Source organism: Chinchilla lanigera, unplaced genomic scaffold, assembly GCF_000276665.1.
Source record: "Chinchilla lanigera isolate Chin_1 unplaced genomic scaffold, ChiLan1.0 scaffold00032, whole genome shotgun sequence".
Lineage (NCBI taxonomy): Eukaryota > Metazoa > Chordata > Mammalia > Rodentia > Chinchillidae > Chinchilla > Chinchilla lanigera.
The window spans coordinates 8,288,432-8,312,065 of NW_004955433.1; the positions used below are offsets into that span (position 1 = coordinate 8,288,432).

General features: G+C 40.6%; 1 protein-coding gene across 2 annotated transcripts in view; it reads left to right on the top strand.

Annotated features, from left to right (window-relative positions):
• The window catches only part of Papd5 (PAP associated domain containing 5), a gene marked incomplete at its 5' end in the record, with an annotated part of 58,916 nt that continues 35,282 nt past the window's right edge, over positions 1-23,634 (top strand). For both annotated transcript variants that reach the window (XM_005388265.2, XM_005388268.2), the window contains 1 exon segment: positions 1-237. In XM_005388265.2, the coding sequence (XP_005388322.2) occupies positions 1-237 (237 nt within the window).

Genomic DNA, 23,634 nt, shown 5'->3' on the forward strand with positions numbered 1-23,634 from the left:
GGCGGCCCCGGCCCCGCGCCCCTCGGCCCCCGTCCCCACTGCTGAGCCCGCTGACCCGGCCTCGGGCAGCAGCAACAAGCGGAAGCGCGACAATAAGGCCAGCACCTACGGACTCAACTACAGCCTGCTGCAGCCCAGCGGAGCGCGGGCCGCTGGGGGCGGCCGGGCAGACGGCGGCGGGGGCGTGTACAGCGGGACCCCGTGGAAGCGGAGGAACTACAACCAGGGAGTCGTGGGGTGAGTGCGTGCCGGAGCTGCGGCCTGGGGGTGGGCGAGCCCCTGCCTGGCTGCTCCTTGGAGGAGGATTGATCGTCGCCACTCCCAATCCCCAGCCACCTGCACTTTCCCCCAACCCTCCTCAGCCGTGCACACCCTCCCCTCACCTCCCTTAGTCATCCACACCTTGCCCTGCGTCCTTTTAGCCGTCCACACCTTCCCCGACCCCCTTGATCCATCCACTCGTTGCTCCCATCCCCCTTACTCCACCCCCACCCCACCCCCCGCCGCCCTCCACGTCGTCATCCCCATCCCCATCCCCATCCCCACCATCGCCTCGCCGCGAGGTTCTTTAGCACAGACATATCATTCATTACCCGAGCACGGTAACGTTACTGCGTTAAAGCTTTTTGATGGTTCAGGACCTGGAGGTGCTTTCCTTGCCAGGAATAGAAACATCCAGAATGCCCCTCCCCCTCCCCCAACCCCAGACAGGAATCGTGGCAGCCTTGAAAGGCATTGCGTGCTTTGGACCCTTTGGCCAATCTTTCTAATTTTAATTTTAAAAAATTTTGCGTATTAGCCATGCCCTGTCTGTAGGAAGGGAGGACTGCGTGACAGCTAAGTTTAGGCTGGTGGAAGCCGTGAGCTCTTCTTCTGAGGCTCTGATAGAACTTTCCAGGAGTTCATGGTCCGAGCCCCGGGCTTGTCACTGTAAAGTCATCCTGACAGAGACAGCCACTGCTTTTCATTCTAGGGGTAACTTTATGCTAATGAGTGAAGGTTGCAGCACTAGTGACTTTCTGTTTAAAGTTCAGCTCTTACAAAATGGAATCTTACCTGACCCCTAGTGAATTATGTACATAAGCCGGGAATGTGTCCAGCTAGATTTCCCTTCTGGAAGAGCCTCTGTGCTGGAATAGGTTACTGAGTCATTTTTCTTTTGTAAAATAAGGCTTTTGGACCGTGTGTGTGTGTGTGTGTGTGTGTGTGTGTGTAGACAGAGTACGGAAAACTGGTTTTCAAATTGCTTTTCAGTTTTTTTTTAGGGCCTCTTTTACATTGAGGGCTAGAGTACACAAATGAAACCACCAATTGGTAATCTTCTGTGAACCTTTTCTTAGTTTTACCCATTCAGCTCTGCCCCGTCTGGCAAGGAGACACTTCTGTGTACCTTTTTGAAGGTCTGGGTAAAATGAGTTGGTGGGTTCCATCTGCTTCTAGTGGGCTGGTGTGTGCTATATGCTACTATTACAACTCCCACCTTTTGTGGAAAATGCAGTCGTGTATTTTAAAATTGGTGCTGAGGTATATGTCAGAGCTGCCTTCACTTTCCAGAGGGGAGCCCTTCAGGATTGACTCCTGTGTTGCTAAGTTTCAAGGGCGCTCTCCATGGTCATCACGTTTTATTAAAGGTTTGTGGTTCCATCCTGTTAGCATTTCCAAGTCGAAGGATAAACCTGTGGTTTAGCGACAAGCAAATGGATACTGAGGGTTTCTGGTAGTTTCGTTTTACAGGAATAAGCTGCAGTTAAGTAATCTCTGTCAGCTAAAGCCTTGAAGTTCCTAATTGTATTTTACTGAAGCTTCTTTGCATATGTTTCTAGCAAAGATACATTTTAACTCCAAAATGTTGGCCTCCTTTTTTGGTAGAAATTGTTCCCTCTTCTACTTGCTATTTAATATAGAGGATACTGTAAATGGTTCACATGTGAACTTATATAGAAGCAAACTGTCCTTGTTCCTGTTTCAAATATTATATTGCCCTCAAAGGGATTAGGAGAGGAATTTTCATTTCCCAGAGGGATTACTGTTTAAAAACTGATTGTAAACCTGTTTTCAAACAGCTTATCACTTCATCAGACTTTCCATGTTTTTTAACCTGTTCCGTTTGAGCCTCTGGATATTTAGTAATTCTTGTTTTGATTTGTGGATTATTTCTTCACTTCTAAGGAAGTTTTAATACCTGTATTTTAAAAATTTGAGTTTAGAGTGCACCTTGATATCTCACTAGTCTGAGATTAAAAATAGTAAAATTGTTACCAGCATTTCCTGTGTGACTGATACTTTGCTAGTAGTTGAACAAATTGTGACAATTACTGGCCTCAGAATTGGCTATGCAGAAAGGGAGATGAGACCAAAAATATATATATGAAAAGTGGATTACAATTCTGGAATAGCTATATACTTTCTTGCAGCTCTTTTATGTCTTGGTCTTTCTTAGCAGCCGAACTAGTTGACTTATTTCCTGAGCACTCCTTTGAGAAACTGTTCAAAATCCTGACTTCTTCCATTATCAAGGTTCTTAATTTTTTTATCCTCTTCCAAACTCTTACAGTATTTCTTTTATGTTCTTAGTAGAGCAAATTTATGTTGACTTTTATATATGTGTTCTCTTATCCACTGGAGGGTGGACATTTCTTTAATATAGAGTAAGATGTTTAGAATTTGTCCTAAAGTTTTCATAGTCTTCTTTCAAAATTAAATTCTCCCAGGCTTACCAGCTCAGCATTTGTCCCTGTGTAATCACAGGCCTGGGGAGTTCATGTATTTCCATTTTCTATATTATTGTACTGCATTGCCTCCACTCACCCTTTTTCTTGGGCTTCATTTCCCTCTAGGGCTAGCTGTGCTATAGGATACGATTGCCTGCTTCTGCTTGTCCGTGGAAACAGGCCACAAGCCCTTTCCAAAGATGTGATTGTTGATCACTGTGGAGAAAGAGGGGACAGTAACGTGTTATAAGCACAGGGAACTTAGAGATACGCAGAGTCCTCAGTCTTTTTTTTTTTTTTTTTTGGTTTTTCTCCGGTACCCGGAAACCGAACTCACGACCTTGCGCTTGCCAGACAGAGTCCTCAGTCTTGAGCCCTGGTGTCCAGAAACTTCTTGTGGAAGGTGCTTGGCGCTTGTGAGTTCATGAGAATAGGTTTGCATTAGCTACAGTGCAAGATCTGTAGGCAGTTTGTGAAGGCATGGGTGACTTGCTCACAGTGATGTTTTGCAGGAATTTGGTCAGGGGACTTTAAGAAGATTCCTTTGGGAAATCTAAGTGTTTGTTTTGGTTATACTGGGGATCCAACCCAGGACCTTGTGCATGCTAGGTGAGCCCTCTGCCACTGAGCTACATTCCCAGTCCCAAGAAATTTAAGTAATAATTTCATCCTTTTCTTTCATTTCCTTCTTCTCTTTGCCCTTGTTTCCTTTTCTCTTCCTCCTTTTGTTTTTCATGGTACTGGGGATTGAACCCAAGGCTGTGTCCCCCAGTCCTTTTATTTTTTGAGAAAGGGTCTTGCTGAGTCATCAAACTTGTGATCACATCAAACTTGTGATCACATCAAACTTGTGATTATAGGAGTGGGTTACAGGCACATGTCACCATGCCCATCTAAGGAATAATTTCTTGAACTCGGATGGTGGGGATGGGGGAAGGAAGAGTGAGTGTGAGGGGTATTACAGGGTAAAGATGGAAAGGATCCCAACTCCTTCAGGGGATGTAACCTGAGTGATTGGGGAAATGTTTGTGTGACTGAAGATAAGGGCTGAAGGAGTGATGGTTAGGGGGAAAAGCTAGGATGATGGTTAGGTGGAAATGTCTAGCAGGGAGCTGAGATTTTGGGGGCTGAGATGCAGTGCTCTTCGCTGCAGCGGGAGAGCTCCGTCTCCTACTGCCATAAGCTAGTGCTCAGTGCTCACTGTATCACAGTAAACCTAAGAACTGATGGTTTTTTCAGCCCTGGCATCATGGGTAATTTCCATGTAATGTCATCAGTGGGATGGGTGTTACTGCTGGGTTTCAGTCCAGTCAGGTAGATCAACATAGGTTGAGTGGGAAAGAATTGAGAGACTTTATTCCTCCCTCTTTGTGCTAATTTTAATTTCTGTGCATTTGCAGATGCAGTTGACCGTAATTTTTTTTAGCAAACTAGGACCTTCAGGTTGTTGAGTTTTACTGATTTGGATACTGAAATTTTTTAAAGAAGACATTATAAAGGCCAGCCTGGAATACATAGCAAGACCCTATCTCAGAAACCAAGACAAAAAAAAGATGTAGCTTCTAAACAGACAATATAATTGGTCTTCGGGAATTTGCCCGAATCTGGCATACTGTTTTCAACTAAGTAACGTTCGTGCCATGACTTCTGTCTTCTATCCAGTATCTGTGACCAGGCAACATGGTCACCTTGAGTCTTTGGCATGTTAGTATGTGGATTTCATTAAGTTTTCACTTGTTGAAAAGCAAAAGGAAAACGGTGGTTGGGGCTCTTTGGAATTTACCTTGTGTTCACACAGAAGATCAAGACAAGATGAAAAACGGAAAAGAGTAAGGCAGTGAGGATATATGTTTGCTAGAACAGCTGTCATTGTAATGTGCTTGAGGACCCTACATCTCAACTCCCTTCATGAAAGTGCTGCTAATAAACCCTACTTTTAAGGGTCTGAAGGTCCGTGGGAAGAGACTTGAAGGGTCCCTGTGCTGATATTGCATTGGTTGTGCATGGTTGTCTCCCTTGTTGGTTCTCAATAACCTGTATAATACAGGAACAGTGTAGACAGTGGCAGTGAATGGGTAGGCATTCTTATGCCTACTGAAGCTGAAAAAAATTAAAGGCACTTTTTCTGTGGGAAGCAGAAAAGCAGGCTGATGTATGATTCCACACAGCTTTCTATTCTCTGTTCTTTTGACTCTGTTAGAGTAACATTTACTGGAGGAAACTATTTCAGGATCACACCCACCACACTAGAAGACTATTAATCATGCACGCGTGCACACACATGCACACACGGTATTCTTGATGAGGCGATAGGCCAGAGAAGATGCTGTTTTGAAGAATTAGGGTCCACTTGCCCCAGCTGGTCTTTATTCTTTTCTACAGAGGTGACTGGGCACCTCACAGCATCCTCAGGTCTTTACAGCTGCTAGTAGAATTTTTTTCCACCTTAGAATTTGGGTAGCAACTCAGCTGCTGCAGAACACCATAAAAGCTTTAAATTTACTGTTTTTAAGGTTACACGTAGCTTTTTTTCTTTCTTTTTTTTTTTTTCCGGTACCGGGAATCAAACTCATGACCTTGCGCTTGCCAGGTGGGCACTGTGCTGCTGAGCTAAATCCCCAGCCCCATGAGTACTGAGTTATCTTTCTTTTGTTTTGATACTGGGAATTGAACCTAGGACTTGTGCTTGCCAGGCAGGCACTTATGCCACTGAGCTATATCCCCAGCCCTTACACGTAATTTTTTATAAGTGTTTATATATTGAAGTTGAGGATGGCCTTGAGCTAGACTTTTCATTAATTTGCATTCACACAGCAGGTGATAAGTTTCATTCCATCTGATAAGTTACTTCATGTAAAAAAAATTTGTATGCTAAGAACTTTGGGCCACATGGAAATTTGAGTTAAAGATTTTAGAAGAAAAATTGAATGTGGAGCCATTTATGTTATACATTGGTTCCCTATCCACTTGAACAATTTCAAGTCTGAAAAAAATTGTACCTTGGGGTACAATGGGGTATCCAGTAACCAAGCTGGAGAATTCTAGCTCTTGTCATACCTCAGTGATGGCGAACCTTTTAGAGCTTTCACTGATACAAACAGCCCTCTGTGGCACTTGTACCAAGGTTCGCCACCACTGTCATACCTTCTTCTGAAATAGTTGTGGAAGTTTGGTGCAGAAAATTGTGGTTTCAAATTAGTTGATGTAATAAAACAGCTCAATAAGATGAAAGCCTTTACTGCTGTGTCTTAAGTGATATGCCAAGCCTTTTCCATTTGGTACAATTAACCTCTTCATACATAACTCCTTGTAATTTTTTCCTTTTTTTTTTTTTTTTTCCCCAGTACTGGGAACCGAACTCACGACCTTGCACTTGCCAGGCAGGCACTGTGCTGCTGAACTAAATCCCTAGCCCCTCCTTTTCATTTTGATATGATCTAGAGATTCATGGAAAGTTACAAAAACTAGTACAGAGAAATCATATTTTCTTTTACCAGTTTCACTTGGTGATAACATTTCATATCAAAAGCAAGAAATTGACACTGGTACACAGTCTATAACCTCTTTTTGTTGTTGTTATTACCGTCAATCAAACCCAAGACCTCATGCTTGCCAGGCAGGTGCTGTGCCACTGAGCTATATCCCCGGTCCCCATAACCTTTTTAAAATTTCACCAGTTTTGCGTGTGTGTGTGTGTGTACTGTGTTTGGTTCACGTAATCACCACCACAACCAAGATATAGGTTGGGTTTGTTGCTCACTGTTGCTGCCTAGGTTTTCCAGGTAAGGGAGACAACAACTAAAAAAGATACGGAACTAGTCCATCACCTCAGAAACCCTTCGTATTGCTCCTTAACACTCACACTCAGTCTTTCTCAACCCTCATTCCTAGAAATCATTCGTCTGTTCTCCACCTCTGTACTTTTGCCACACTGTGTAACTTTGGCTGTTTTCTTCTCACTAACTCCTTTGAGAGACATCTTGTAGGTTGTAGGTAGCGTTAGTTCATTGCTTTTTATTGTTGAGTAGTATTCCATCAGATGGATCAACCATCTTTTGTTTAACCATTCTGTTGAGGGACATTCCAGAAGGGTGGTTTCCAGCTTTTTGCTATTACAAATGAAGCTGCTGTAAACACTTATGTACACAGTTTTATACAAACATAAGTTTTCATTTTGGGGGGCTAACTGCCCAAAAGTGCCATATGGTAAGTACATGTTTAGTGTTTAAAGAAACTAAACCATTTTCTAGTAGAGTGGCTGTATCATGTTACATTCTAACCAACAGTGTATAAGGAATCCAGACTCTCTGCAGCCTTGCCAGCATTTGGTATTGTCACTGTTTTTCAGTCAAGCTCTTCTCATATGTGTAGTGATGGCTCATTGTGTATTCTGCATACTGATTTCTCGTAAATGGCCTCACCTGGTGGTGTGTGTGGCCCTAGGGGTTGGACCCAGGGCTTCATATGTGCTTGGCAAGCACTGTCCCGTTGAGCTCCATCTGCAGCACTCCACCTAATTTTAATCTGTTTTTAGTTTAATAATCTATTGGCAATAATAAGAACTTTTGCAGTTAAAAATCTCTTAAGTGAAACTGACTTAAACTGGGCATGGTGGCACTCGGGGAGGCTGAGGCAAGAGGATCCACAGGAGCTCAAGGCCAGTCTGGGCTACATAGTGAGTTCAAGCCCAGCCTGAACTACATATTGAGACCTTGTCTCAAAAAAAAACCAAACCAAACAAAACTGACTTAACAAACCTCAATTGACTTGGAGTATAGGGTGCTTGCCTAGTATGCACAAGGACCTGAGACGTGAATTTACACCTTTACTTGAGTTTCACTTGTAGTAGTATTATTTCAACTTTGTCTTTGAAGTAGTACTTTTTAGGGTTCCTAGGTTCCAGTGAGCCTATTGTTTGACCCTCCCAAGTAGCTGGAACTACAGGTATATGCCTCATTGTAGGCTGTGTTTCTTTTACATGTTGAACATAAAGATTTTAGTCTTAATCTCTGAAAACATATTAAATTATTGATGAGTTGGTTTCAAAATATGAAAATCTTGTCATTTCATATTAGTAGTATTTCATTTTCTGTTGGCTCAGCCATAAAATATAAGTAAACCCTGGGTTAGTTCTGATTTGGTGGTGCTGGTAAAGGATTTTTGCAATGTTCTTATAGCTGAATAATACTTTCAGACTGTAAAATAAGTATCTTCAGCTGTATACTAGAATAAACTCATCCGAAGCCCTGTCTGGTCCAGAAATTGGGTCTCAGTTTTCCCTTAATGGCCCTGGGTAGTCATTGTTTTGATTCTGTCAAAATAACATAACTATTAGCCTGTTAACACACATCTGTCAAAGTAAGAATAAGAATCCATTAAGATTGTGAGTGTGGAGTTTCTAGTAATTTGGAGTTAATCAGGTTTTAGTGATGAGGTTTGAAATTTCAGGTTTTATTCCTTGAAATTATTTGCCTATATGAGGTATTATCAATTCCATTGTTCCTTAAGAATATTTATTCATTTTTGAAATCAGCATATATCGTATATACTACTAGTAAATGCGAAAAAAATCTAGAAAATACAGGTAAGGAAAATAAGGAAGAAAAATAACCCTGACAATATACTACTAGGATATAACTACTGTCAATATTTTAGTGTAAATATTTTTTAGGCTTTTGAATGTGTGTACATCATTGCAGCAATATGGACTCCTGCTGTGGGTATAAATATTTTTTTTTCTTGTGGTACTAGATCCAACCCAGGGCTTTGTACACGCTATGCAAGTGCTCTACCACTGAGCTACCTCCCCAGCCAGGGGTGGAGTTCTTCATAGGGAAAGCAGGCCCAGAGTGAGGAGGGATATACAGCTAACTGGCTGGGGTAAAGAGCTGTTTCCAGAGGGAAGAGAAGCAGTGTGGACTACAGGAAGCCAGAGTGGGCTTGGGGATGACTGGTGTGTGTGTGTATGTGTATGTGTGTTTGAGTGTGAGTGTGAGAGAGAGAGACAGGGACAGGGACAGGAACAGGGACAGAGATAGAGACAGATCCTTTTTCCCATAGTGAGTTCTTAGCTTTTGGTCAGTGGCTGGGAATGTCAGGATGTCAAGGCAGCCCTTTGACAGAATGCCTCCCTGGCCTTTGCCTCAGTCTCCGGAGATTTGCAGGAAACCATGGCAGACCTATGACCTATGAGTCTCTGTTCAGGAGACAAAGTTCACACAGTCTTAACTTAGTAATCAGGAACAATGTGGTTATTTTTCATTTGAAATTAAGCTTAGATTATATTTCTTTATCTGTGCTGATATTAACTCTAGATTGAATCATTCCTGCCTTTAGGCTAAGGGAATCCATACAGCCTGAAAATGATCTTGTACCTGGAGTACATTGTTTAGTGATTCCCTCCCCCCAATCAAATATTTATTTTAAAGGTCACTGTTTACTTGCAAAAGCTGTGTGGCAAGCATGGTGGAAAGAAAGGGCACTATGGCCTCTGTAAAGCTAGAAATCTGAGAAGATGCTCAGAACCGAACCTTTAGGTCAGAGTTTGGCTTCAGCTTACTTAGGAATTTGTGGTAACCGCTTCTGGGGAGGTCAGCAGACAAGACCTTTCTGAGACCTGGGCAAGATGAGCAAAGCCATGGACTTCGGTCTAGCCTGTTCTAGAGAAGCTCTGCCTACACTTTTTTCTCCCCAAGGCAGTCTTTTTTTTTTTGAGACAGTCTCGCTGTGTAGTTAGGGTGGCCTTGAACTCACTGTGGAGTCCGGGCTGGCCTCGAACCTGCAGTGATCCTTTTGCCTCAGTCTCCCAAGTGCTAGTATTGCAGGTGTGCACCGTCATGCCCAAGACATTCTATTTTTTTAACTCTTTAAAAATATTTTTGGTTCAAGACATCCTATTTTAATAGTTTGCTGGGTTTTTTTTTTTTGAGGCAGGGTCTCGACATATCGAGATATGTAGTTCAGGCTGGCCTCGAACTTGTAGTGATCCTGCCTCAGCCTCCATAGTGCTGGGATTACAGGCATGTACCGCCATGCTGGCTTTTTTGTAAAAAGGAGTTTCAGGTTTATGAAAAAAATGAGCAGAAAGTATAGTTTTTGTATGCCCACTACCCCAATTTCCCCTATTATTAACACTTTAAGGTAGTATGGTACTTTTTTGGGGGGATAGGGTCTCACTGTGTAGTTCAGCCTGGCCTTGAACTTGCTGTGTAGCCCAGAGTGACCTCGAACTCACAGCAATCCTCCTACCTCAGCCTCCTGAGTGCTGGGATTACAGGTTTGTGCCACCACGCCTGGACATTTGTTAAATGTCCACAAGTATGTGAGTCAGATACTGGTAACGCTATTGTCAACTCAAGTCAGCAGTTTACATTAGAATTTACTCTTGGTTTTACAGATTCTGTGGGTTTTGGCAAATGTGTAACAGCATGTATCCACTACACAGTATACAAAATAGTTTCACTGCCCTAAAATTTCCCTAATTCCTCCCTCTCTAGTCCTAACCCCTGGCAGCCACTGACCCTTTTAATAATCTCCAGTTTTGCCTTTTCCAGAATGTCGTAGTTAGAATCATATAGTGTATAGCCTTTTCAGTTTGGCGACTTTCATTTAGCAGTATGTGTCTCTGTCTTTTCCAGGCTTAACAGCTCATTTCTATTTAGCGCTGAGTAATACACCATTGTATGGATATACCAGTTTGCCTGTTCACTTACCTGCTTAAGGACATCTTGGTTGCCTCCAAAGTTTTTGCAGTTACACATGAAACTGCTACAATATCTGTGTATAGATTTTGTGTAGCCATATATTTAACTCCTTTGGGTAAATATCAAGGAGCACGATTGCTAGATTGTATGTTAAGAGTCTGCTTATTTTTGTTTGTGGGGTTTTTTCGGGGGGGGGGGCGTATGTATCGGGAATCGAATTCATGACCTTGTACTTGCCAGGTGGGCACTGTGCCACTGAGCTATACCCCAGGCCCGAGTCTGCTTATTTTTGTAAGAAACTGCCAAAGTGTCTTCCAGAGTGGTTGTACCATTTTGCAGTCTTACCAGTGGAAAATGACCTTCCCTAGCATTTGGTGTTGTCAGTGTTTTGGCTTTTTCCTATTCTAATATGTGTCGTGCTTGGTTCTGATTTATAACTCTGTAATGACTTCAGATGTGAAGCATCTGCTATGGTTTGAATGTCCTGCAAGTTCATGTGCTGGAAACTTTATCTCTGGTGCAACAGTTTTGGGAGATGAGACCTTTGAATAGTGATCAGGTCAGGAGAGCTCTGCCATCATGAGTGGATTGATGTTATTATGTTATTTTGAGAGTCTGATACACAAGCAGATTCGGCTGCTGCTTGCTCTCTCACATGCTCACTTCCTATGTGATGCCTGCTGTCATGTTTGAGGGAGCAAGGAGGCTTTCGCCAGGCGAAGCCTCTTGATCTTGGACTTCCCAGCTTCCAGAACTGTGAGCCAAGTAAATTTCTGTTGTTTATAAATTATTCAGCCTGTGATATTCTGTTAGAGTTACGCAAAGTATGGACTGAGATGACATGTTATCATATGCTTTTTGCTGTGTATACATTTTATTTGGTGACGTATCCTAATGTTTTGCCCATAAGTTTTCTTGTTTCATTTTGCTTTAGATTTTGAATTTAAAGAATTTGTTGTATGCTTTGGATAGCATTCTTTTCTCATTAAGGTATTCTATAAGTATTTTCGCACAGTCTGTGGGTTACTTGTTACTTTTGTAGAGGAGAAATTTTAAATTTTAGTTTAGTCCAATTTATTTCCTCTGTGGATTGTGCTTTTGTTATTATATCTGAACTGTCAGCATCAAATCCAGTGTCCCCTAGATTTTTTTCTTATGTTATCTTTTAGGAGATTTTAATTTTTGTTTTGTTACTTTTAATCATGATATGTCAGCTTTACTGGATGAAGAAGCACCTGGAAAATCAGTAAAATGTGATGCTGGGTGTGTCTGAGTGGGTCCTGTAGGCGTGGCCTTGGGCAGTACGCGTGGTCCCTCAGCCATTCCTTTCTGGCACTGTCCTGGCCACCATGAACTGAGCAGCTTTGTTCTTCTGTGCCCTTCCCCCACGGTATCTCTGCCTTGGAGCCAGCTGATCCTAGACTGTAAAGGTGAGCCAGTTAAACCTTTAAGTTGTGGGTGTTGGGTATTGCAATAGAAGAAGTGGATTAACACAGGTTTTGGGTTTTGTTTTTGGGTTTCTTTGGCAGGAGGGGTTGTGTGTGGTTTATTAAGACAAGGTCTTGCTGTGTTGTGCAGCCTGGTCTTGCACTTGTGGGTTTAACTAACCCTCTGGCTTTAGCCTCTCGATTTGCTAGGACTGTAGGCATATACTACCGAAGTCTGGCACTTTTAGTAGTTTTGTAGTGTTGTGTTTAACATGTAGGTCTATGATACATTTTAAGTAGATTTTTGTGAGAGATACAAGATCTGTGACTAGATTAATTTTTTAAAATGTGCATCCCTTGTTCTAGCATCATTTTGCCTAAAAGATTGTTCTTTCTCCACCGAACTGCCTATGTTCCTTTGTCAAAGATCAGTTGAACTCTATTATGTATGTGTAGGTTTGTTTCTGGGGTGTTTTGTTCTTTCACCAATATCATACTGTCTTGAGTACTTTACGTTCCTATTAATTTTTGAAGTCAGGTAATATCAGTAGTCTTTATTCTTCAGTATCGTGTTGGCTTTTCTGGTCTTTTGCCTTTCCATATAAATTTTAGAATCAGCTTGTTGATACCTACAAAATATTTTTTAATTGAAATTGTATGGAATTTGTGGATGAAGTTGGGAAGAAGTGACATCTTGACAACGTTGAATCTTCTATCCATGTATATGGACTGTCTTTAAATATTCATTTTTTTTTTCATTAGAGTTTTTCTTACAGATCTTGTACATACTATTAGATACATACCTAAGTATTTCAGAATGGAGTTTTTGGGGAGGGGAGAGTTTTTGTATTAATATTAAAGACATTATACTTTAAATTCCAGTTTATTACTGATATAAAAAAGGAACTGAATACCTTGAATTGATTAGTTTCAGAAGTTACTTCCTACATAGACAAATAGTTTGTCATCAGTAGTTTCATTTCATCTTTCATGTACTTTTCATTTCCTTTTCTTATTGTGTTAACTAGGACTTCTAGTATGATGTTGAATAAGATTGATAAAAGTGGACACCTTACCTCATTCCTGATCTTGATGGTAAAAAACCCTAATATTCTCACCATTAAGAATAATGTTAATGTAGGGGTTTTTGCAGATGCTTTTCATCAAGTTGAAGAACTTCTCCTCTGTTTCTACTTTGCACAAAGTTTTTGTCCTGAATGGTTACTGGAATTTATGAAAAGCATTTTTTAAGCATATGTTAATATTATTATAGGATTTTTCATCTTTAGTTGATATAATGAGTTATATTATTTCCTATGTGGTTATGGTTTATAATTCTTTTTGTACATTGTTGGACTCAGTTTGCTAGTATTAGGAATTTTACATTCATATTCATGAAAGACATTGGTGTGTAGTTTTCCTTTCTTATCTGATTTCTTTACCAGTCTAGCTTGTGGTTAGGGTAATGTTGGCTTCACAGAATGAGTTAGGAAGTATTTTGTCTGCTTCTGTTTTCTAAAAGAGGTTGTAGAGAATTGGGATAAATTCTCACTTAAAAAGTTGGTACAATTCACTAGTGAATCTATCTGGACCCGGTGCTTTCAGCTTTGTAAGTTATTGATTATTGCTTCAGTGTCCTTAATAGATAAAAGTCTATTGAGATTCTCCTTTTCTCCTGTAAATGTTGATACTTTGTGCCATTTAACACTATGTGATGGACTGTGTTGCTGCCAGGCTGCTTGAACCACCAGTGGTACATGCATGACTGCTCCATCAATTAATTTATTACTAAAAAGACTGACAAAAGTGAGTGGTACAGGCTGTCCAGGGACAGCCATGCATACACCACCAGTGGTTTAAGCCAGTGAGAATGTGGTAAGAGGTTGGTTTGTTGTTTGTTATTTGTGGGCATAGGGTCCTTCATAATATTTCTTTTTTGGTTCTATTTTGTAGTGCTGTACTCAAGGAGTGCTGAATTACATTTGCCCTTTTAATTAATTTATTTTTTAATATTGAGACAAAGTCTTGCTGAGTTGCCCAGGCTACCTCAGCCTTCTGAGTACCTGAGATGACAAGTGTGTGGCATTGTGCCTGTTAATATTTTATTTTATATTATTTTATTTTATTTTTGAGACAGGGTCTTTCTCTGTAGTTCAGGCTGGCCTTGAACTCACTAGTAATCCAAACTGACCTGGAATTTGTAGTGATGCCTCAGCCTCAGCCTCTCAAGTGCTGGGATTGCAGGCGTACGACACCATACCCAGCTTTTTCACTCACTTTGGATTTAATTTGTTCAGTTTTTCCACGTTTCCTAAAGTGGAAATTTAAATTATTTATTTTGAGATATTTCTAGTATTTGTATCCAGTGCTGTAATTTTTTTTCTAAGCCCTGCTTTCTTGGATCTCATAAATTTTGATAAGCTGAATTTTCATTTTCCTGTAGTTAGAAATATTTCTTGAGACATCTCTGACCCATCTGTTGTTTAAAAGTGTGTTGTTTAACCTTCACATATGCATTTTAGAATTTTCGAGTTGTCTGTGTTACTCACTTCTACTTAATCCTGTTGTGGCCAGAGGTCAAACATTTCTTTTTCTTTTTCTTTTTATTTTCTGAGACAAAGTTTTGCCATGTAGCCCAGGCTGGCCTCAGACTCACAGTGCTTCTCCTGCTTCAGCTTCCTGAGTGCTGAGATTACAGGTGTGCGCTACCATGCCCAGAATTATTTCTATTTTTAAAAAATTGTTACGTTTTCTCACTAGGAGTGTGACCTACTTTGTTTTTTTAAAGAATTGCTGATGGTAAAAGGTTCTCTTATCTTTACTGTATATGACTTCAAAATACTAAGTGATTAAAACAGTAAGAATGAAGCATACCAAGTGTCTGTTGGTAGATGTATCAGTAAAATGTGATAGATACATACAGTGGGTTGTCATTAAGCCTTTTAAAATGGGTGGAAGTTCTGGCACGTGCTGCGACATAGGTGAACCTTGAAATCATTATGGCGAGTGAAAAAAGCCAGACACAAATGGACAAATATTGCACAATCTCACTTATATAAGGTTTCACTGTCTACATAGTGAAACTCATAGAGGCAGAAATTAGAATAGTTATTACCAAGGGCTCGGGGGAAGGAACAGGAGTACAGAGTTTCTTGTAGGGAGAAGATTAAAAAAATTCTGGAGCTAGAAGTTATGCATCCTAGCTGAGGATACTGCTCAGTGGCACAAGCGCCTGCCTGGCAAGTGCAAGACCCTGAGTTTGATTCCTGGTCCCCCCCAAAAAAGAAGTTATGCATCTTTGTAATCCTGACACTCTAAAAGGCTGAAGGTAGAAGGATTGAAAGTTTGAGCTCAGCCTGGGCTAAATTTAGTGACTGAGACCCTGCCTCAAAATAAAAAAATGGGTTGGGGATGTTCCTCAGAGTGAAGGCCTTGGGTACAATCTCCAGTGAAAAAAGAACATACATACACAGAGTTCTGGTTATGGAAAGTGGTAATAAGTGAATATACTCAATGCCATGGAATTGTTTAATTCCAAATATTTCTGTATTTATTTTGGAACCTTAGTGACCTTAGTTTAACTTTCATTTGTTACTGATTCGCTGGAACGGACTACATTCTGTTAGGATTTTTAGTAGTGTGATGAGTAAGATTTTTATGTAAATCAGCACAAAATTTTAGGTATGTGACTGTGATACTTATAGAAGATATACCTGGATTCATGTATGGACCATTCTGCTTATTCACTTGACTGATTTGTATCTACAATGGGGGACTATGGCGTTTGCAATTAAAGGATCTTCAGAGGCCTGATGACTCCTTTTCTTTTTTAAAAAATTGATAACTTAGGCTGGGGATGTAGTTCAGTGGTACAGTGCTTGGCTAGAATGTGTGAGGCCCTAGGTTCTGTCCCCAGCACCTCCAGAAAACAAAATCATAACTTGAGCCTCAGAGAAGTAGATGACTTTATTACCAAGTTATACAGTTGGTATAGTGACTCTGCTTAGCCCTGGTCTTTTTGTACCTACTACCAGAATTAGGTCCTGTTAGTGTAAGCCTGTGATAACAAATAAAACCGGGGTTGGAGCTGTAATCCCAGCACTCTGGGAGGCTAGACACAGGGATCATAAGTTCAAGTCCAGTCTAGGCAGTTTAGCGAGATCCTGCCTCAAAAAAATACAAAACAAAACAAACAAACAAACAAAAAACCAAAAGGCTGAGGCTGTAGCTCAATGAGAAGGCCCTGGTTCATTTCCCAGTACCAAAAAACAGAACAAACAAAAAAATGAAGGTTGATGTTTCACTGTGTCTCCTTTCCACAAAAGTGTTTCCCACAGTCCTTGTAGGTAATGGTGCGCTGCTCAATGGCCTTGATAAGAATAACTCCCGTCTCAGTCACTTTGAAGTAGGCTCTCAGTCAGTGAGGAAGGCGAGGAGAATTTCTGATGATTATAAGCCTTTCCTTGGAGATGGCAGTTGAATAGGTCTGCAGAGGGTGGTGGGTCTTACACCAGAGCCTTGAAAAATAACCATCATCGATGGGGGTGGAGGGGAGGTGAAGGGGGTGAAAAAAGAGAGAAGTGTTGTGTACACGAACCAACTCTCCACAGCAAACGCAGTCATTCTGTGCTGCACACATGTACTAATAAATATAAAAACTTAAAGCAAGGAAGTAAAAAAAATCATATGCATGTAGCACAGATTGAGAATTGCTGCTCAGAGGATCTGCTAACATTTGGGTTTCTAAACTTGGCTGGTGCTCAAGAAGCTGCGGGGATTTCGGGTGGTGGGGAGGGCGTGAGATGAGTGGGGAATGGCTGACGGATGTGCTTACGGTGCAGTAGTGTTGCTTCCTCACTCACTGTTCTGTACTGATTCAGAGCAGACCAAGTAAAATAAACAACGATGAAATAGTTATGTGGGCAGTAGACATTGTTTAATGAAGTGGAGTTTGATTTGGACCTTTTTGGATTAAAAGTAAAATGTTTATTAAAGAATTTTGTATGTGTGTGTGTAATGCACTAAAAGTTTGGGGGTTTTGGTGGGGTTTGTTTTTAAGGCAGCCAGAATATTTCTGTTGGTTTAAAGGCATATCGTGGGGTGCGAGTTGTATATTGAAATGTGCACTTTGAATGCCCTTTATCATTCCTACCCATGCTATGGACTTGAATTCTCTTAATGGAATTTTAAGGCAAATTACTTATAATTTAAGGCCCAGGTATTTTTCTTAAAATTTATAAAAGGAAGGCATTAATTTATTGTCTTTGTAAAAATTTGAAACAGGGAAGAAGTAGACGTCTTCTGTAACCACCATTCTTGGCGCCTATGGAAGGTAGTAATTGTTGCAGGGTTCTGAGGTTCGTCCCAGCCCATTTCCTACCAGTTAGATTGGCCAAATAAAATAAATACTATTTTGGAGGTTTTAAAAAAATTGATGGTATTATCTATTTTGTTTTCTAACTTGTTTTTTCCCACGTATCTTGACATTTTTCATGTAGAATTCCTGTAGGTTCTGTGTAGGCTCTGGCTGTATGGCTGTACAGTGGTCCCCCATCTGTGTGGGATGTGTTCTGAGACCCCCAGGGGATGCCCCAACCTGCAGCCAGTGTACTGTATACTGTTTTTTCCAATATATGCATATTTATAATCAATTTTAACTTATAAATTAGACACAGTAAAAAATTAACAGTAGCCAGCTTCTTAGTCCAAGCCTGTTTGTTGATCTGTGTAACCATGCCTTACTTGCGGTCAGTGGCTTAATGTCACGTGTCCCCAAGACTTTGTAGTCTCAGTGCTTCTGGTGTAATATGTTGCCTTCACTTGGAACATGTTTTCTTTTTCTTTTTTTAACATGTTTTCTGTTCATGTCTTATGCCCACAAATTTAATGCCTTTTCCATCTGCACCAAGCAGTTAAAACACACAGATGTTTTCCTTCACACTTCCATAGTCAGAGATTTGTTCTTACCATAGATCTTAGCAATTTGAGACTATGACCTTTTTTTTTTTTCTCGCTATTCAGTTTAGGCTGGCCTTGAACTCACTATGTAGCCCAGGCCGGCCTCGAACTCATGGTAGTCCTCTTGCCTCAGCCTCCTGAGTGCTGGGATTACAGGCATGTGCCACCACGCCTGGCTATGACTTTTTTCTTAAGTCAAGGACTTTTACCTTTTCACTTAAAATAAGCATGTTACAGCCTCTCTGGTATATGCAAATTGCCAGCTTCACTACTTTTGTACCCTGGGTCCATTATGAGGTAAAATAAGGGTTACTTGACTGTAAATACTGTGATGGTGAATCTGATAACCAAGATGGCTGTTTAGTGATTAACAAGTGAGTAGGTGGTAGTACATACAGCGAGGATACTCTGGACAAAGTGTGTTTCTTGTCCCTTTGGCTGATGGTGCACACTTTCATTGCTCTACTCAGAGAGCTGTATAATGTATAATCTAAAAGTTATCAGTTATTTTTCATCTGAAATTTTTCCCTTAGTGTTTTCAAACTGCAGTTGGCCATGGGTAACTGAAACCACTGAAAGCAAAACTATACACAAAGGGATAGCAGTACCAGACTGGTTTTTGCCATTTCCTGCTGGTGATAAAACACTGGTATTTCCCAGTGTTTCCTATCCGGTGGTGCATCTTTGTACATATGTGCTGTAGACAGTGGGAGTAGTGGAGTTCAGTGTTTACCAAGCCCTGCTGGATTGTGCTCCAGCCCAGGTGGTGGAGTTGAGGCGGGCACTTGCAAGAATTTGCTGGACTCTGTAGATCTTGTGAAGGTTTGAGTCAGGACACAGAATAAGAAACCATATATCAATTTTTTCTTTTCTTATAAATTTGAAGATTTTTTTGGGTAGGCCATGCAGACCCTAATTGTGTGCAGGCCCAGTGATTAAAAGTCTGAAGTAGGTGAGTGATATGAAAGGGATTAATGGATCATGGTAATTAAAATAATTGTATCAAAACATCAAGAGTAAACTTAATTTGATCTGTTTTGTATTTTCTTTAGTGCTTGCCTTTCTTATATGTTAGAAATTTTTGGTTTTATGCTTATTGATTTTTTTTCTTATATATTTGTTCACCTTGACTATAACACCAAAAATGCCAAGAATTTCAAACAACTTCTTCATTATCAAGCATCAACTGTTTATCTCCATAAATTCTCAGTATAAAAGATCCATTAAAAAGTAAATTTCAGGGTTCTTTTGAGGGGAGTATTAGGGATTAAACCCAGGGTTATATCTCCAGACCATTTGTTTGTTTGGTTGGTTGGTTTTTGGAGACAAGGTATTGCTATGTAGTTCAGGCTGGTCTTGAACTCAATGTGATCCTCCTGCCTCAGCCTCCTAAGTATTGAGATTTCAGGCATGCACCACCATGCCCGGCTCCCAGATGTTTTTAAAATTTATTTTATTTTTGAGACAGGGTCCCATAGTGTAGTTCAGGCTAGTCTTGAATTCACTATGTAGCCCAGGCTGGCCTTGAGCTCACATCGATCTTCCTGCCTCAGCCTCCTGAGTGCTAGCATGTGCCTCCATGGCTGGCAGAAAAGTTTTTGAGTCAGAGTCTTCCTAAATTACTTTACCTGCCTTGAATTTGTGATCCTGCTGTGTACTTGGGAGTACAAGTTTGTGCTGCCATGCCTGGTTTAATTTTCAAGTTGTTAGGAGGAATATTACTTGAATATCTTTTTACCTCAGACCCATGGGTAGGGGTGGGGGGAATAAAAAAATAATTTTTATCAACATGAAAGGTATTATTATTACTTTCCCTATTTTACATTTTGCATAGTCTTTTCCCATGTATTTATATAATCCACACATGCAGCTTTTGTGTGTATGTGTGAATGTATTTTCCTGTACCAAAATGCCAGGCTTTACTTAAGCATTCCTCTACTTTTGGACAACTAAATTGCTTTTTTTTTGGTCTATTGTAAATAAAGCTCTGGAAAGATACTTATACAAAGTGTTGTTTACTTTCAGCTAGTGTCTCCATCTGTGTTGCTGAAAATAAGATTTCTGGATTTCTTATTATATGTTGCAGAGCGATTTTGAGGGTTAGCAGTGAACAGGGAAACTTAACTCTTAAGGCTTCCTGGGGCTTTTTTCTCCCACGTAGCTTAGGTTTTTAACATGTTACTTATTTGTAGACATAGCTGTTGTGAGATTTTTGCTTTCCAGGTTTGTGTGTGTGTGTGTGTGTGTGTGTGTGTGTGTGTGTGTGTGAGAGAGAGAGAGAGAGAGAGAGAGAGAGAGAGAGAGAGTCAGTTGGACTGTTAATTCTGCTTTGAAGCCTCACCAGTGTGTTAGTGTTTTTTTCTCATTATACTTTCTTACCTCAAATTTAAGTAGTAGTGTAGTTGCTATCACTAAATTAGAAAATTTTTTTTCCTTAGCCAGAAGATCTCTTGTACAAGAACTAGATAAGGGCAGGGGTAGCTCAGTGGTAAAGCACTTGCCTAGTATGTGCAAGGTCTTGGGTTCTGTTCATAGCACAGAAAGAGAGAGAGAGACAGAGACAGAGACAGAGAGACAGAGAGAAGGGCAGGGAGGGAGGGGAGGAAAGAGGGAGAGAAAGAATATGAATTTTAAAATCTCATTTTAAAAAAAGGTGAGGTTCTTAGCAGCTCCAAAAATGGGCAGCATGTCTTTGAGTGAAGAATCTGCCGTAACATGAACCAGAGCTCCCTAGCTAAGGGAGATGTAAAGGCACGTAATAGGTACTCCTTGGTAAGGAAATTAATGGCGAAAGGGCTGTTCTGAGCTTGTGTGGGTTCTCGATGACCCTGTGGAAGCAGCAGTGCCCAGGAGCGTGCTGAGATGGGCAGATACAGATTCGTGGGTTCCCTGCTGACTTGGGGAGAAGCCCATGGGGCTGTCTGAGTGGACTGTTCTCGTGTTAAAGCTCCTCAGGCCATAATTAAGTGGGGACCTGTGTCTTTGAGATAGATACCCTACAGGCCCTTCTATAACGTGGTCCACAGTGTGTTCAGTGTTCAAGAGAGGTCATAATTTTCTTGTTAAACCATGTCAAGTTGTTTTGTTTGGGGTGTTTAGGAAGTCATACATGACCCTAATGCACAAGTCTCTATTGGTTTGCAGAGCTTATTCTGTGTTGTACTGGTGGGAGTTGAGGCGCACTTGCTGGTGGGTTTGAGAGCGCTCTGCCATTTAAAAAACAATATTGAGATTATAATTCACTCATTTACAGTGTGTGGTTCCAGTGGTTTTTAATGCAGCCCTACGCTTGCATAACCATCACTACAATAAGTTTTGGAACATTTTCATCACCTGGAGAGAAACTGTTAGCATTTCCTACCCATATCTCCCCAAACCCTCCAACCTTCATGCCAGTACCAGTCTGTTTTCACTCTCCATAGATTTGACTGTTCTGGGCATTTTATGTTGGTGGAGCCATGTGATGTGTGGCCTTCTGCACTACCGTCTGTCACTGAGTGTTTTTATCCATGTAGCACATACCAACACTTCATCCTTTATGAGGCTGAATAATACTCTGTTCTCTGTATATCTGCATTTTGTTTATCCCTTTATCAGCTGAAAAAAATTTAGATAGTTTTCAGATTTTTACTGTTGTGCATAATGTATGAACATTAGTGTTCAAGTTTTTGTATGAGCATACATTTTTGATTCTTTTGGGTAGATACCTGGGAATATTCATGCTTCGGATGGTCAGGGCCATTTCGAGCCCAGTATGCTCACGTGGTCCCTCTATTTACATGGAAATAGTGTCTTGGCTTTAAAAAAAGACCTAGCACGTGGCACACTCTGAGTGTATGAAGGAGAGGCAGGCGCAGAAACGGAGAGGCTGGCTTTAGGGTGTCTTCACCCTGGCATTAGTGTAACTGGAAGATAGTAAGCTCCAAGTTGTTGCCTCCAGCTTCCCAGTTTGTGTAGGAAGTTTTGCACTTTATTAATGACAGTTTTCAGTTACAGTACTTACAATAAGTCATTATCAGCCAACATTATCTGTGCTACTAGCCTAATAGGAATTTACTTGTATATTGATATTAATGCTACAGCTATTGCACCTTAATTTTAATTGGAATTAATGTTCATTTTACTTGTAAATTTTGAGGCAAATGTACCCATTATGGTCTTAGAATAAGTCTGGCTAGTAAATAGTGATTGGCAACTCTGGTTTGTATCTAGGGTCTGTGATGTGGGGAGAAGGGCAGGAAAGTCCTTGGTGTTTTTTTTTTAATTTTGTGGTACTGGAGATGGAACCCAGGGCCTTCATACTGAACTACATTCCCCAGCCAATATTTTATTTGAGAAAAATTCTTACTAAGTCTTTAAGTGCCCAAGCTGAGCTTCAGTTGGAATCCTCCTGCCTCAGCCTCCCAGAGGGATTATAGGCCTGGTTCACCAGGCTTGGCTTCCTAGGAGCTCTTGATAATATGTTCTGGTACATTGCCCTATGTCAGCAAACTGTCTTTTCATTCGTTGTATAGAATAGCTGTGGAATTGTTACATGACAAACTTTTATTTTTAATCATTTCAAATTTTACTCCACTTAAATATTTCAAATGTAAAAAAAAAAAAAGAAACACAAACTAAAAAGATGAGTGGGGATCTAGCTCAGCAGCACAAGTGCCTGCCTGCAAGCACAAGGTCCTGAGTTCGGTTCCCGGTACCAAAAAACCCCACAAAATATTTAAATGTGGAGAGGATAGAGAATAACACAGTGAACCTAAGTGCTTGCCATTTGATTTTATAAATGTGAATTCCCTACCCACTTTCCATTAAGAGTACAGCTTTTCTTTATTATTATTTTTATTGTTTTGGTTTTTTGAGACAGGGTTTTGCTGTGTAGTGCAGGCTGACCACAAACCCATGGTTTTACCCTCCGGCCTTATCCTCCCAGGTACTGGGTTTACAAGCATTGCTACTGTAGCCAGCGTCACTTCTTTTTATGAATGTTAATATTCCATTGTGTGTATATGTACCTCGTTTCGTTTACTCATTTATTCTTGACGGACATGTGGGGTGCTCTCATCTGTTGACTGTTGGGAAAATGCTGCCATGAACATTGATATAGAAGTATCAGTGTTATTTGAGTTCTTGCTTTTAGTTTTATTTGGTTTGTATCTAGCAGTGGAATTGCTGGATTATGTGGTGATTCTATTTTTAACTTTTTAAATTTTATTTTGTTTATTTAAAAAATTGGTTTAACCTGGGTATGGTGGTGCAGGCCTGTAATCCCAGCAGTCTAGGAGGCTGAGTCAGAAGGATCACAAATTTGAGCCCAGCCTGCAGCAGTTCAGCTACTTAGAGAGACCCTGTCTCAAAATTACTAAAGGATTGCAGATGTAGCTCAGTGTTGAGGCTCCAGGGTCCAGTTCCCAGTATTGCAAAAGAAAAAGAAAAAGAAAAAAAGAAAAAAAGAAAAAAATATATACTTAACTTTTTTTTTGACGTGGGACCTTGCTGTGTCATCCAAACTGGCCTTGAACTCGTGATCTTTCTGTCTTAGTCTCTCGTGTACCTGCAATTGAAGGTGTGTGCCACTGAGCCTGGCATATGTGTAACTTCTTGAAGAATTGCCAAAACTGTTTTCCACCATGGCTGAATCATTTTAAATTCCTGTGAGCAACATTTGAGGGTTCCAGTTTCTCCCCATCCTCACCAATGCATGATGATGATATCTTATTGTGCTTTTGATTTTTGTTTCTCTAATGACTAAAGTTGTTGAGTATCTTTTCACATGATTTTTGGCCGTGGAGTATCTTTTCTTTGGAGAAAGACCTTTTTTTTTTTTTTTTTTTTTTTTTT